The following is a 14,647-nucleotide window of genomic DNA, read 5'->3' on the forward strand; positions in this document are numbered from 1 at the left end:
GCCCATCTAATGGAAGTCTACACGGCACATATTTGCATCACTTTTGCAATATAGTATAAGAGCTATACAAATCAAGGAAGAGTGTAAGCATGTTTCTATACTTTGCGTTCTAAGCTTATTGACATGCTTCTGCATGGAAGCAAACTTGTTTGGGTTCAACATTCCCATTTGTACCTCTAGAGACACTTGCTTCATCACAATCATCCGATTGTACAATTGATCCAAAATTCAGCCATATCTCCTGAGGAACGATCAAATGCTCTATGTGGGCTATCATGGTTGGTGTGCATGAGAGAAAGAGGAATGATTGGATGCGGGCATTTAGCTTGTCCCAACGTGCTTGAACCTTCGCCAACTCAGCTTTCTCATCTACAAAAAGCTTGAATAAATCATGGGCTGAAGGACGATCTATGGCCTTGATCACGAGTTTTGCCAAGTCATAGGACTTCAAGATGGCAAGTATCATCACCCACCAAATGCGGTAGTTCTCCTCATTTAGTTTTTGATCTTGTGAAAGAGACAATAACATAGAGACCTTATGGTCTATTGGATTTGCTCAATTCTCCACCCGCATACGGTGCCACCTATGATCTATGGTGTTGTAAGTTGTAAGGCCCCCATTATGAGAAGCCATGTATGAGTTTGGTCTTGACTAACATGCAGATGAGGCCTATGTGACCGGATGGCAAAAAGGTGACCTTTGTGGGTTTGGCCTTTGGGTTAGATAGAGTAATTAAGTTGGTAGTAACCCGAGGCACACTTCATCGAGTTGTGGGATATGGGAGTTATCAAAGATCCCTATTTTGAGGTCCGAGGGCCACAGAAGCAACCCTTTGGCTGGGGAGTCTCAGGAGCACTAACCCTCTTAATAGGGGTTTGGCGAAGGCAAAGGGAATATTCCTTGGCTAAGTAGGGAAGGTTCATAATATGGTCAAACAGGATTATCGGACTACCTTCTTAAGCTATAAAGGAAAATCCCTCTAAAGCCATCATCAATCTATCTTTTATCCGATTAGAGTTCTTCCAGCTAGCCTTGAGCTCTTCACCTATCATCTTTCTCGATCACCATCTAAGCTTCATAGTGTAAGCGTATGGGTGGAGAGAGCCATCTTTGTATCAGTTTGTTTGGAATTAAAGAAGTTTCTCATCTTCTCATATTTGTTGTATATTCTCTACTCCTTGCTTAAATTTTGTTCGCTACACTGTGTAATTTTTATAGCTAGTACTGGGGAGAATATCACAACAGTTATATGAGATAGCTTAAATATAACTTATCATTGTTATTGTACCTAATGTAGCATGGCTCTTGCCTATTCTCTTGGCTAATATGTGGAGGGAAGGCGCCCCTCTCCCCCCTTGTGAAAGTATGAATAATACCTTATCTTTGGGGAAAAAAAAGAGCAAGAGGCTTTTTCTTGTAGTCAAATTGACTTGGGTGCAACTTGGTTACGGTGTGGCATGTTTAGAATCCACAATCGAAAAAGTCCTTTGTATCATATGTGTTGAAAAAGTATCTATAAAAACCCCACACTTGTGTGTATTTTTATGAATTAAATGCACATTTTCCCCTCACAACCATGGAGAACCAAGAGAGCTCCAAGGTTCTCTCTTTCTCCTTTGCATATTCACATCTAGTAGAGCCAATTGGGATTCTACCACATCCAAGCTATGAACCAATTGCTAGTCTTATGTGCCACAAGCCACAAGAAGAGTGAGACATCTTCCTACGTCAACAATATCATTGAACTCCTCCAAAAGAGGGATACAAAAGGTGTGGAGATGCCTTGTTAATGCCAATTTTTGGAAGATTGATGTTGCTTTTATCCTCCTCCCGATCCTAGTAGTATAGACATACAAACAATATTGGGAACATCACACGATCTCTCAAGAAAGGGGTCACTCCAAATCCACTCTCTCGGAATCCATAATAGTGTCTAAAGGGGTCACCTTTGATAAGTCTAGAGCCCTCCATCATACAAATAGTAGGGTTAGAATGTTTGAAACATTTGTAACATTGAGCCACCAATCTGGTCTTGTGATGGATCTCTCAGTGGTCTCTCATGCACCTACCATTGTTCTCCATTGTGAAGGTAAAGACTCTCTTTGCTAGTACCAATCACTTGAAGAGAATCTCTCCACAAAAGAGACAAATGCATGTCTAAGAAATGTCCACATCTGCTCACGACCCTTTTAGGGGGTTAGGGGGGTCATTTACAATAAGTAAGTGTATTCATAGGCCTTGAACACATGTGATAGTAATTGTTTACATATACTAAACCCCTCCAGGTGGCCCTCCACTTTGAAGGTAGTCCATTACGACTGTTTCTATAGTAGTCATGAGTCCTTTAAGACATTGAAGTTGACATCTAAGTGTTCTCTAGTAGTCCAAGAAAGCAAACCACTTGGCAACTATGTCAGTAACTTTTGTAGCTCTCCCAATATAGATGGATTCTCTGTCCCATAGTGTGTTTGGACTCTTATTCTAAGGGGTTGTTGGAGAGAAGGAGCTGCCTTTGCTTCTCATCAACATTCATCTTGATATTATGAGCACTGAAAGAAACTGATCTCCAAGATCCAAGAATACTCTCTACCCTAAGGTCTTTGGTGAGGTGGTCCTAGTAACACCCTCCTTGCCAAAGAAAGTATAGTAGAGAATTTTTTGAATGATGCTCAAAAGTTGTTAGCACAACAATTTTCATCATCTCCTAGTTGGACTAAAAAAGGTTATCCAATTGCTGCCACTTCTCTACAGCCTGGTGTGGTCACCTACGGCTGATGCCTGCTCATTAGAAGGTTGTTGCCTGCTATGTTTACTGCCTAGCTGCTTTCATCATCATACAGCCTGCTGTCGTGGACATCTCCAGCTACAGTCTGCATTTAGGACCCAGCTTGCTGAATTTATCGTACCCATCATCATGACCAGTTCTGCCCGGATTTCCTGCAGTCTTCAGCCATGCGACAGGTTGCTGGTCTCATTCTGCATCATCCGGACAGTCTCCTCAACACCTACAGCCCTGTTCTACCCTTTCCAGCTGTCACCCTGATCAGTTGGACAGCTGTGTTTTTGGTTCTACTCAGGTCTAACTGCTATTTTGCTGCTCCTGCAGGTTACCTACTGCTCTGACTGGTGGTCACTATACTCAGGATCCATCCTATTGGATGTCATAGTCTGACTCCTCCCTCAACCCGCTCCCACAAGAGCCACTTGCTGTTGACAACTCTGCAATTGAGCATTCTGTGCACTTTCAGTCATTATTCATTCCTTTGCATTCATTCAGTCATCTTTTTTCTTGTGTTTTGTGGTTTTCCATCAATGTTTGAGTTCTCTCTGTTTCAATTGTGGTCATACACTATGTTTTCTTTTGCAAACCCTAGTGTATCTCCACATGCTATCAAAGCCGGTGCTCTTTTGAAGAGTTACTTGAGGCTATCATGGAGTGCTTGGTTTGTTCTTGACTACATTGTATGTCACATGCTGAGTCACGATGGCTCAGACCACTCCATCTTGGGATCCTTTGATGCTTTCTTAGGTCACTTCTTCATTGGAGACCATGTTAAAGTATTATGGTCTTGATTTAGAGGACAATGCTTCATCGTTATCATCTCCTTTAGTCAAACTGGTAGGGTCATTGGTACAAGCCTTTGCATGATTGGAGGCACAATGATCCATGTGTAAAGAAAAGCTCTGAACGCAAAACACTCAAAAACCAATCGTGCAACAAAGCACAAATTGATAAACACAGAACACAAGGTTAGGGTTAGGGTAACTCAGAGACAGTGAACACAATGAATAATAAAGTGAATGAATAATGAATAAAGGGCATTAGGCTATGCCTTGCCGTGAGCAATCACTAAACCGGTTTGAGAGTCTAGGACCTCGACTATGGTCGCGATGAAGAAAATAGCTCGCCCCAACTGGCAAAGCTGTTGAACAGACAAAAAGTTTACCCCAAGCTGGGGGACATGATAGACATCGTCTAGTGAAGTGAGATTTGGACACCCGGGTCAATGGGAAAATTGATGCGACCTTGGGCGTGAATCTTGACTGAGGAGTTGTTTCCTATGCGAACACTCTCGGCTGCAGGGGCTCAGGAAATGAAAATGTCTACTCTAGGAGTCATGTGATGGGTAACTCCACTGTCCACAAGTCAAACAGGTGCTAACGTGCTCGACTTTGACGAGTGGGTCTCTGCAGGCACCTCATCAGGAGGCAACTTATAGATGTGAATGAGACTTGTATTTGATGTCTCTAAGGAGATGATGTGGACCTTTGCAGACCAGTTAGACAAACCCTTTGGAGTTGAGTAGTTCGCCAACTATGATGATTGACCGGTGGCAGTGTAGGTCTAGCCTCGCCATTGCCCCTGCAGAGGGTTGCCACCGCCTTGCTTTTCCTGTTGGGGGTTACCTGATTGGGATGTAGGGGTCACATTCTTGGATTTGGGTTGTGTGTCTCTTGCCTTATATCGACACTCATCGTCATAATGGTTAGCCTTTTGACAATGTTGACAGTACCTATTCTTCTTAGGTACATTCCGCCATCCAAGTTTAAGAGTAGATTGAGTGTTTCCTTGGGATTCACTAGCTCTGTTTTGATTTTGATTTGAGTTTTGTTTTCCCTTGCCCTGTTGCCCCCTTTGAGAAGATGCAACTAGAGACCCCTCTATCGAGGACGTGTTATGAAATTGATTGAACAACCGTGTATAATGAAACAGTTGACACTCAAACTCATAAAATGTGGGCATCTGAGGGTATGAAATCACTTGCTGCGCAAAATGGAAATATTTTCATAGCATCTTGTTAAGAAACAGGGTAACTTGATCGTCAGAGAACTTAGGAGTCCCAGTTGTTAGAACTCATCGAGGAGAAGTCAATACTCAGCCAACTTGACTTTCAAGTCATCCTTGTCGGTGATTTTAAAGTTTTGAAGCTCACGATCCAAATTGATGCAACGGTCACACGTTTTGAGAGTCTAAGACATGCCTCATCAAATTTGACCAAGTGGTGAAGTTTGACCCGTTGAAACGAGACTTGTCATTAAAAGCATGCTTGGTGGATGAGGAACTAGAACCATGAGGTGTCTATGAAGATAGATAGATGGGATAAGATGGTGGTGGTGGGGGTGGATAAGAAGGAGGGAGTTAAAGGTGGCTAGGCTAAAATAGGCTATTGATGTCTAATAAGTGCCGATTGCTACGGAGGTACCGAAACGGACATAGGTCCTCGGATGGTCCACTAGATAATACCATAGAGGCAAACTGCGATACCAAATGATTCACACTTTTGAGTATGTCTAGGATGCACTTCGAGAGAGATAACCCAAAAGTGTATGTGTGGGAGGTCAAGCCTGGGCCACAAGTACAACACTCATAAATGGGCATGTAGAGGTCCTAAAGATTGTGCCTAAATGTGCAAAATCCCTTGGTGTGGTGTGTAGTGGATAATGTGGTGCACTTAATGGAAGCGGAAAGGAAGGTGTATCGAAAGATAAGGGAGGGATGGGTGAGAGCTCAAATGGATTTGTGATGGATGTTGTTGTGTGAAACATGGTGGGTTCCTTTTGTCCATTAAATGCATTAGATGAAGATGCACCTACTCCATATTGACCATGAGAAATTAAATCATTTGAAGAAAAAGAAAGAGACAGAATACTTACAAGTTCTTCTTTTAGCTTTTTACCTAGTTTTGAGTTCATAAAGACATATTTGCCTACCTCATTACTCACAAACCAAAGTTTGTTTTGAAGAGTCTTTTCTTGATGACCAACATCCCTCAATCCAACAGAAAATACAGAATCGATTGTCATAGAATCTGAAATAATAGGGTTCATACACCTGGCATTGGAGAACCAGTCCGTAGTGAGGTTTTGAAGGTCCTACAAGATCATTAGTTTTGTGCACCAAATCTAAAGGAGAAAACTCAGGCTTACCTTCAACCTCTGCTTGACCTCTATGCATAAGGATTAGATCATACTTAGCGGCAGAAATGTGATATGGTCTGTGGATTCCATGGTAGCCCGATGGTTCTTCGGTCATGTTAGATCGGGCAGTAGCAAGTTGGGAGGCCCACTCCTGATCGTTTCTGTCCATATTTGGCTGTGGAGATTGGAGCGGTGTTGTGAATGTGTTTGAAGTCATTTGACCCTTCTGTTGTTCCTGCTTTCACAAATCAGGTTTCCGATCAAAGGCCAAGGTTTCTTAGAGAGAGTACCTAGCTTTGATACCATGTGAAGAAACTCTTTAAACGTAAAAAACACAAAACCAATTGTACGACAAAGCATAGATTGATAAACACAGAACACATTTAGGGTTAGGATTAGAGTAACTCAGAATCAATGATTAAGTGAATGAATAATGAATATATAGTGCTCATGCAACAAACACACTATGCAGTGAATATTGAACCTCGAACTTTCATATCTATGGGATCAAGGCAGAGGCTATGAGTTGTAAAGTGTGTCATACTTTGAACGGATCCCAAATCATAGCAAAGGCAACCTCCAAGTATTGAACACCAGCAAACGCAGCCAAGGAATGTTGGATCTGATGTAGATGGCAATGCAATAGAGAGAAAGGCTCAACATGCAAGTACTTGAGAGAGAAAAACTGGGTGAGGTGCAAATACAGCCTGTGGGGGAGAGAGAAGATCAGGGCAACAACCAAAAACTTTAAACGCAGCTTGTGAAGGAGAGAGATGATCAGGGTGACAGCTCTAGACTGTTGGCGATAGCACCAAATGTCGAACGTTAGCATCAAACACAATAGGCAAATTACAAGCGACAACTTCAAGGTACAAAAGGCGACAGTTGTAGACATGTGGTGAAGGTTGGAGTCCGGTGCTAGATGGTAGCAGATGGGTAAGGGAAGATTTGACTGCAATGTCCTCTGCGAAGGGGGTGTGGGCAAGAGAGATACAGCTCTTGAAACTTGCAAAAACTAGATTGAGGAAGAGTGGTGGGCTGCATGCCTATTATAGAAAGTTTGGGGTGCCTAAATTAGGGTTTTGCATGTGGGACACAGTAACTCTCTAGGATCGTGTTTCTTTTTAAAATAAGAGGTTTTCTTAATTAATTAGACATGTTTTGTAGCTATTTAAGTCAGGCTAATGCAATTTTAGCTCAACCCCATGCAGCCAAACCAATAGGGTCATTGGTAGCAGCCATTGCATGATTGCTCACTATCACACTTTCGCCTACAAGCACAACTTGTGTGGCAATAACAATTCAACAGATCAAGTATCAGAAATTGGGCTTCACTTTGACCATCTATCTATGGATGGATAAGAACAAGGAAGCCTCTGTTTTGACTCTATGTGTAAATGACCTAAATTAGACCAACCAGAATCCTACACACTGCCTAATGAGACATTGCCACATGGCATGTCCTGTATTGCTGCCATTTCTGAATATTTAGTCTCCAGATGCCTGCTGTTGTACTCCCATGTTTTTATGTCCATTAAAAACATGTGTGTGTGCAGAGAATTAACCCAAATCTAGGTTCATTTGGTCAAGGTAGGGGGGTTGCAAACTTTACCGTTTTTTAATCACAATTTGGAAATGCCCTCGACAAACTATCAGCTGGTTAAATGTGAGATCTGGCTGTCCTTTTTGCATATTCCAGAATTTATGTATGTCAAAAACTGCATCAATTGCAATGACCACACTTTGCAAACACATGGAGGATATGATGAGTGTGGCTAAAGATGCAGACAGTCAGATGCAAAGCTTCTCATTCAACAAGGTGGTGAATTCTAGTACAGTGTTGATCAAATAGCTATCTTTCAATCAGAAGTTGAGGGTCTTAAAATGGCACATGCCGGTTTGTCCCTTGCATTTTCATAATCTTAAGTTCTATATTATGGCTACTTCTCGTGCTCTTTCTTTGGTTTGGCATTTGAGAAATTGAAGTTAACATCTAGTTATGTATAGGTGCTTTTTGCAATCTAAATTTCCATTTTGACTTGGCTGTTTCATGATGTTTGGATCAGGTTATGGAATTAAATTTACTTTCCCTTTCTTCCGTACGGTCATTTGCTATGGCTTGGGAGGCCCGCAAAGCTTGTCTACATGCTCTTATAAATAATGCAGGAATATGTTCAATGTTAGGTACCAAAAGTGAACTCTTTGCTCTTGGTTAATTTAAGATCTATATCTTGCTTCATCCTACTTTTGAAGCTAGTTTTGAACTTGAATGTGATTTGTCAGCACCACAAAAGTTTTCAGAAGATGGCTTTGAAGAGCATATGCAAGTCAATCATCTTGCTCCTGCATTATTGAGTTTGCTACTACTTCCCTCATTACTACGGTCTACATCCTCTCGAATTGTAAATGTGAATTCAAGTGTATGTCCCTTTTTGCAGTTCTAAAATTTTATGTTTCATATATCTTATAACAGCAAAATTTATTTGTGTTGGTAACTTGTACTGTTTTGCTACATATTTTTTGAAAAGAAATGGGATAAAAGATGAAATAAGATGTATTGATTACGCACAAGGATTCAAGTTCTGAAGAAGGCTGCAATAAATCGGTCCTTGAAGCCTGCCTTAAGGCCTAGAGCTTTAATCTTTACCTTAGTCTATGCTGAGGGCTGCAGCAAATCTGCCCTTTAACTGTGTCTTAATGCCTTCAGCTTTCATCTTTGCCACTTAATGTTGATCTTTTGCTAGTGGGAAAGATGAAAGCTAAACACCTAGGGATGTGCTTCAAAGCACTTGCTCAGCCATGTTCCAGGCTCCCCCTGCCTGAGGAAAGATCTTGAAGCAGCCAGGAGGATCAAGGTAGCGAGAATAGATACAACTCTGTTGTGGGAGAGCGTTGCACTAGAGAAATTTTAAGGATTTTCTCCACAGGTTCTTGTTTGAACCTACAAATTGTTTTAGGCCCTACAGGTGTCCTTGGTTGTCTAACTTGCACAGCCATCATGGTATAGGCACTTGCCGAGCAAGGTTCATCTTCCTCCTGATTGTTAAACACACGGGAAATGCAAACGCAAAGGAATGCTGCATCTAGGACTGCTTTCTTAGCAGAGGACATTCATAGAGAGCTCTCATCATGCTTTTACCACATGTGGATGGAGAGATGTTCATGGGCACCATGGTCCTCTTCTTCAGACCAAGCCTTGAGCCATAAGGACTAGGTAGGCAGCATGGCTAATAGAGTCCAAGAGACAGCTGATGATTCTCATCAACACTATAGATTCCTTCCAAATAGAGTGGCAAACTAGACAATGTAAAAAGTAGCAATTTTGGAAGGCAAGATGCAGGACTCCTCTATAAAGATTGTTTCAGTGATCTAGCTTGGTCTATTTGGAAACTAGACAGAATTAAAGATACGAGCATTTTGGAAGGCAAGATGCACGATTCCTCTATAAAGATTATTTCAACCATCTAATTTGGCACTTGAGTATCATTGATCCACTACACAGTTTGCAAAGATCTACATGGATGCTTGCTGCAGAGTGGACTACTGCATGTAAGGATATTAAATTAGAGTTAAACCAAATAAATTCCAAATGGAAGCATAGAATACTTAAATTGGAATGTGGAACCAATCAGACTTTGTTATTATTCTAAAAAGGAAATGGATTACAACTCAAAACAAGAAATTTGAGAGAATGTGTGCAGAAGGCCTCAATTACATCCATAACAAGGATATGTGGATTAATAAAAAATGCTCTAAAAAGTTTCAGTGTCAGAATGCAGATATTTATACAGGAGATATTAAAGAGAAAAGGGTTGTCATTTCCATAACCTGCACTGAATCCATGAGCCAAACACTTCAAGGAGCGGCTGTAGGTTTAAAAATAAAGAAAATAGGACCCAAATCAAACTGATTTGGATGTAATCCAGCTCTGAATAGCAGCAGCACATATCATCTCCAATTTCTCTTAGATGAAAGAGAGTGATTGATAAGGGGGACTCAATGGCATATAAAGTGGAGCATCCAGTGAATTGACACCTGTCTGCCCTCTTATGAAGCAGTGATGTCACATCTCTCTGATTGAATCCCAAAATTTTCGAGAAGACTTATCAGTATCTTCTCCATTTTTTTTTTCCCATAATATTTTCTTCTCTTCTTCTGAATGTGAAAAAGCACGACAATGCATGAGCTCAACAGTGGAGGTGGAGGATAGAGTGAGAAAACTCACATCAACATTGGAGCTACATTAGAGAAAAACAAAGCCTCTAAGGTGACTTGTGTGGAATAGTAGAAACAAGTCGAGGAGGGGAAGTGCAAATTGTAAAGAAATGCTCGACCACACAATACAAATAGAGTTGTATGACAAACGCATAGACTGATAAAGAAACACGGTTAGGGTTAGGGTTAGGGTTAGGGTTAACACAGAGACAATGAACATAGGAGATGAAAGAAATTTGAATAATCAATGAATACAATGCTCAATGCAGTAAACACACTATACTAGGTGAAATACTAACCCGAACTCCTATATCTCTTAGGACTGGGGCAGAGAGTATGAGCAAAAGAGTGTATCAACGGATCTTGGAATGCAGCAGGCAACAACTCGTTCTGAGATATCCTCTGCGAAGAGCATGTTGATAGCAGAGAGAAGACACTTGCAAGCTGCAAAAACAAGATTAAGGCTGAGAGCGGCTTGTCTATTTATAGATGGCTAGGTTCTCCCAAACTAGGGTTTGGCTTATGGGACATAGGCACTCTCTAGGAATGCATTTCTTTTAATGAAAGTTTAGTAATTTAGTTTAATGTGGCTAATCAAGATAAAGTACATTCTTAGCTCAACAATGCGAAGAAAATTGTGGAGTAGCTGCAAGGGTTTGCACTAAGGAAACACTAAGTGTACAACCACGTTAGAAACACAACGATACAAACACACGTGTAAAACTCAAACCCTAAAAGCAAAACTCAGAATTCAAATACAAAAGTAGAGAGAAAGAACACAACTTTGAAGTGAATGAAAACTATAAATAAATGAAGAGTGTACAGAGTGCCCAAGGGCAAAGGAGTAGTGTCAGAGAGTGATGTCCACTAGAGACGGATCCAAAGTACTGTAACCACCAGTCAGAGATGAGAGATTGTTGAATAATGAAGGGAAGTAGACTGGTCACCAAAACATAGTAGTCGGAGGCTGAAATTTGGTAAATGCAGTAGTGTATCACTAGAGAAGGCTGAAAACTGATCACTCAGGGCAAAGAATTGTTAGGTGACAATAGGAGAGGTGTTCGTTGATGTAGGTGGGCTGTTGGACAACAAAAATGCACGTATTGTAGTAGTTGCTTGGTAAGAAGAGATGGCAGTAGCCTGTTGCCTAGCACTAGATGTTGAAAACATAGGCTGATCAGGTGCTAGGATGACAGAGTGAATGGAGACCTCCAAACAATAGGGTGATAGCTGAAAAACAAGCTACCTAGGTCTGGATAGTGATGGACTGTAGTCGATGATGGTTGGACAGCATATGGTAGGTGGTTGATGGCCGAAATCTATACGATAGAGTGAAAAAATTACACAAAAGGATGAAGATTGAATGGGAGCAGCTTGTCTATTTATAGATGTGGATGGATCCTTCCAAATTAGGGTTTCATAAAAACTCTCTCGAACTGCATATCTTTTTTGCGTTTTTCATTAAATAAGTATGTTTTGGAACTGTTTAAGAGGCTAATCAGCATGTAATGCATTTTTTAGCTCAACACCCCTACTTAAGCCCAAAACATGGTGAGAAAGGAAAACCAACCTAGGTTTTGCCCAAGGTGTTCCATCCCAAAGGAGCTAGGGCATTAGAAAAAGGGTACACGGTGGCTACCTAGTGGCCTACTAAGACTACAAAGGTGATGGTTATCTTACCAAGGGAGTTCAAATAATCACCCCAAAGAGGACAAGGCATCCGAAAAAGGGTGCATGTCCGTTGCCAAGTGGCCATCGAGTCCTACAAAGGTGGATGAAACCACAAATAACTTTTTTTTTCACTTGTAAAAAAAAAAAGGTGTGTTGAGGGATGGTTTGCGGTCGATTAAGCAACTGTACCATATGGGAGAATGAGAAGGGATGATTAGGTCTAACCCATCACAATAGAAAAGCTACCTATCCACTCGAGGGTGTCGATGACGAGGAAAGAGTGATGATGTAATGGTAGTATGGTGTATAAACTGTTGGTGGAAATAACTTAGGATCTATCTAGTGGTGCTTTGCACAAGGAGTATGCTACATGCTATGAAATGCTCATGTAGGAGGTGCTACTTGGATAGTGTCCCTTGTGGGAAAATTGTTCACTTTCCTAAGTGCCCTTTACAAAGATGATAAAATCATGCAATGCAATGCTGTCGAAGGCTTAAGAAAGAAAATCTAAGGATAAAATCCTATGGGCTTGGTAAAGACCTAAGAGTGTGAAGATGGAGATAATCTAAGAATGTGGCTACCAACACGTACGCCCACTAGTAGGGCTTTGCCAACGAAACGCGTGATGAGATGGTGAGGTAGTCCTAGATGGAGGCGCATGTGAAGTGGATATGTAAAGTGCAATGGGATCGAAACTCGCAGAACAATCAGCCAATCCCTCAAGGGTAGTGAAAGAGATTGTCTGCTAAGGTTGTTTGTATGCCACTTGTCCAATAGAGCTATTGGGGTGAAGGAGTAGATGGGGCAACAACAGGAAGTGTAGCCCCACTCGACTAGCCAACGAAGTGGAGGTAGTCACATCGGTCTGTGTGGTTTTCTAGGTGGAAGACCTTGGCCTTGGTATGACCTCGGTACAACACTCCTCGTCCACATGGTGATTTGTGGTACTGTGTATTTGTCCTAGGAAGTTGTTGCCAGATGGGTTTTGTTTCTTTGGTTCCGTCAGAGGAAGGGGAGTCACCCTTGGTTTCTGCACCTTGTGAGTTCTTGCCACTATTGGTTTTCCCTCTTGAAGAAGAGGCAACCAACCCCCTTTGTTCTGAGTAAGGCTAGGCGGAGGCTTTCTTGTGGACTTGATCATGTAGCCTTGCGTAACACAAAAACTGGCACTCAAACTCCTAGAAGGTCGGCAATCTAGGTAGTGAGATAATGTGATTGATAAAATGGAAGTTATTTTCAGGAAACTTGTTCGAGAAGAACGTGACCTGATCGCCATTTGACTTCGGGGAGCCAATAGTGACAAACTCTGTGAGTAACCGCTGATATTCAGCCAACCTGACTTTCAAATCATCCCCTTCTTTAATGAAAACTCTTGAAGCTCAAAATTGAGATTCATATGTCAAATGTGATCCCTTGCCGCATAGCGGTTAATGAGATGACTCCAATGCTTAGATGTGAGCGAAAAATGTTGTAATTGAGAGTGGAACTTAGGAAGCAACCCTTGCATTAAGTCAACATTGGCTGTGGCATTGAGAGCTCTCCATTGACAGGTGTGTTTAGATTGAGCTAAGTGAGGGTTTGGCATAAGCTCCAGACCAACAACAAGGTTCCAAAGTCCTTGAGATTCAAGCATTTGTCGCATGAAGTTCAACCAAGTAGTGAAAATTGACCCGTTAAAAAGTGTCTCATCCACAAAAGCATTCTTGTGGCTGTTGGAACAAGAGTGGTAATGCTCTGATAAGATGAATAGGATGGGTAGGATGGGGGAACAGAGTATACTTGGGACTGGCTCCTAGAGTGCCCACCATGCATACGAGAAGTGTGCATAGTGGATCCAAATGTCGGCATGGATTGACTAGGCATGGGTTTGGTAACCACATGAGGAGTCCATGGTGGAGGGATAGGGACATGTGGAGTAGAGAATAGGAGTCTCTGTGTGGGAGTGACCCATGAAAAGTGCGATAATGTACCATAAGCAAAAGATGCAAATCCCTGCATCTGAGAGGTCAAAAGAGGTGGGTGAGTGAAAGTAGTGAGGTGGATTCCCATCATAGCTGTCCTAGTGGGAAATGATGTGGTTATTTGCGAAAAGGTGGAGGAAACTATGTTAAAGGATGGCATGCCCTTTAATGAATCCGCGTGGTGCAAAGGGGCTTAAGGGTAAGGGGAAGGTATAGTGTTAAAGGGTGGCATTCCTTGTAACAATGCACTGTGATGTGAAGTGGTAGAAAAGTATGAGTATGGAATAGAGAGTGAGAATGTGCTAGCAATGGAAACAGAGGTTTCAACTCCTAGAGTGGAAGATGCGGATGCGGAGTGTAATCTTAGGTTTTGGAATAAAGAAGAGAGAAAATCAAGGTGTGGGCTAGAAGAGGGTGGGATGGGAGGGATTTGAGAAGAGTAGCTTACATGCTCAAATGAAACATAAGATGTAGATAAACATGATGAAAGATGTTTGCTTCGAGAGTCTCCTCTATTAAAGTTTACATAAAGAAAAACAAAAGAGGGTTTTGATTCATAAGACTCAAAAGTATTGTACAAACTTGACATTGGGCTTGGTTGAGATGATGAAGTGGGTCAACAGTCGTCCCAAATGTCGTATGTCCTCCATGATCGGGAAGGTAGCCAACCTCACTAACTGGTTCGGATGTAGTAGCAAAGTTGGTAGGAGGCATGTAAGTTCGATTATACTTGATATGGAAGTACTCTTGAAACTCCTACTTTGATATGAGATTGAAATTTGGAACAAGAGAAACCCATACTAAAGACTCTACACGTGGGCCAAAGGTTGGTAGTAGTAGACTTGGCTAAGATGGCAGTATCTCTGATATGGCAAGTCAA

The 14,647-nt window shown here is 41.6% G+C and overlaps 1 protein-coding gene across 8 annotated transcripts in view; it reads left to right on the forward strand.

Moving 5' to 3' along the window:
• LOC148021032 (dehydrogenase/reductase SDR family member FEY-like) overlaps nt 1-14,647 on the forward strand; it is an 82,090-nt gene that overhangs the window by 6,026 nt on the left and 61,417 nt on the right. For all 8 annotated transcript variants that reach the window (XM_087698878.1, XM_087698879.1, XM_087698877.1 and 5 more), the window contains exons 4-5: nt 7,987-8,104; nt 8,204-8,340. In XM_087698878.1, the coding sequence (XP_087555004.1) occupies nt 7,987-8,104; nt 8,204-8,340 (255 nt within the window). The remainder of the gene's footprint in view (nt 1-7,986; nt 8,105-8,203; nt 8,341-14,647) is intronic.

The sequence above is a fragment of the Lygodium microphyllum genome, chromosome 18, assembly GCF_053477565.2.
Source record: "Lygodium microphyllum isolate KBCC chromosome 18, Lygodium_microphyllum_v1.1.10, whole genome shotgun sequence".
NCBI lineage: Eukaryota > Viridiplantae > Streptophyta > Polypodiopsida > Schizaeales > Lygodiaceae > Lygodium > Lygodium microphyllum.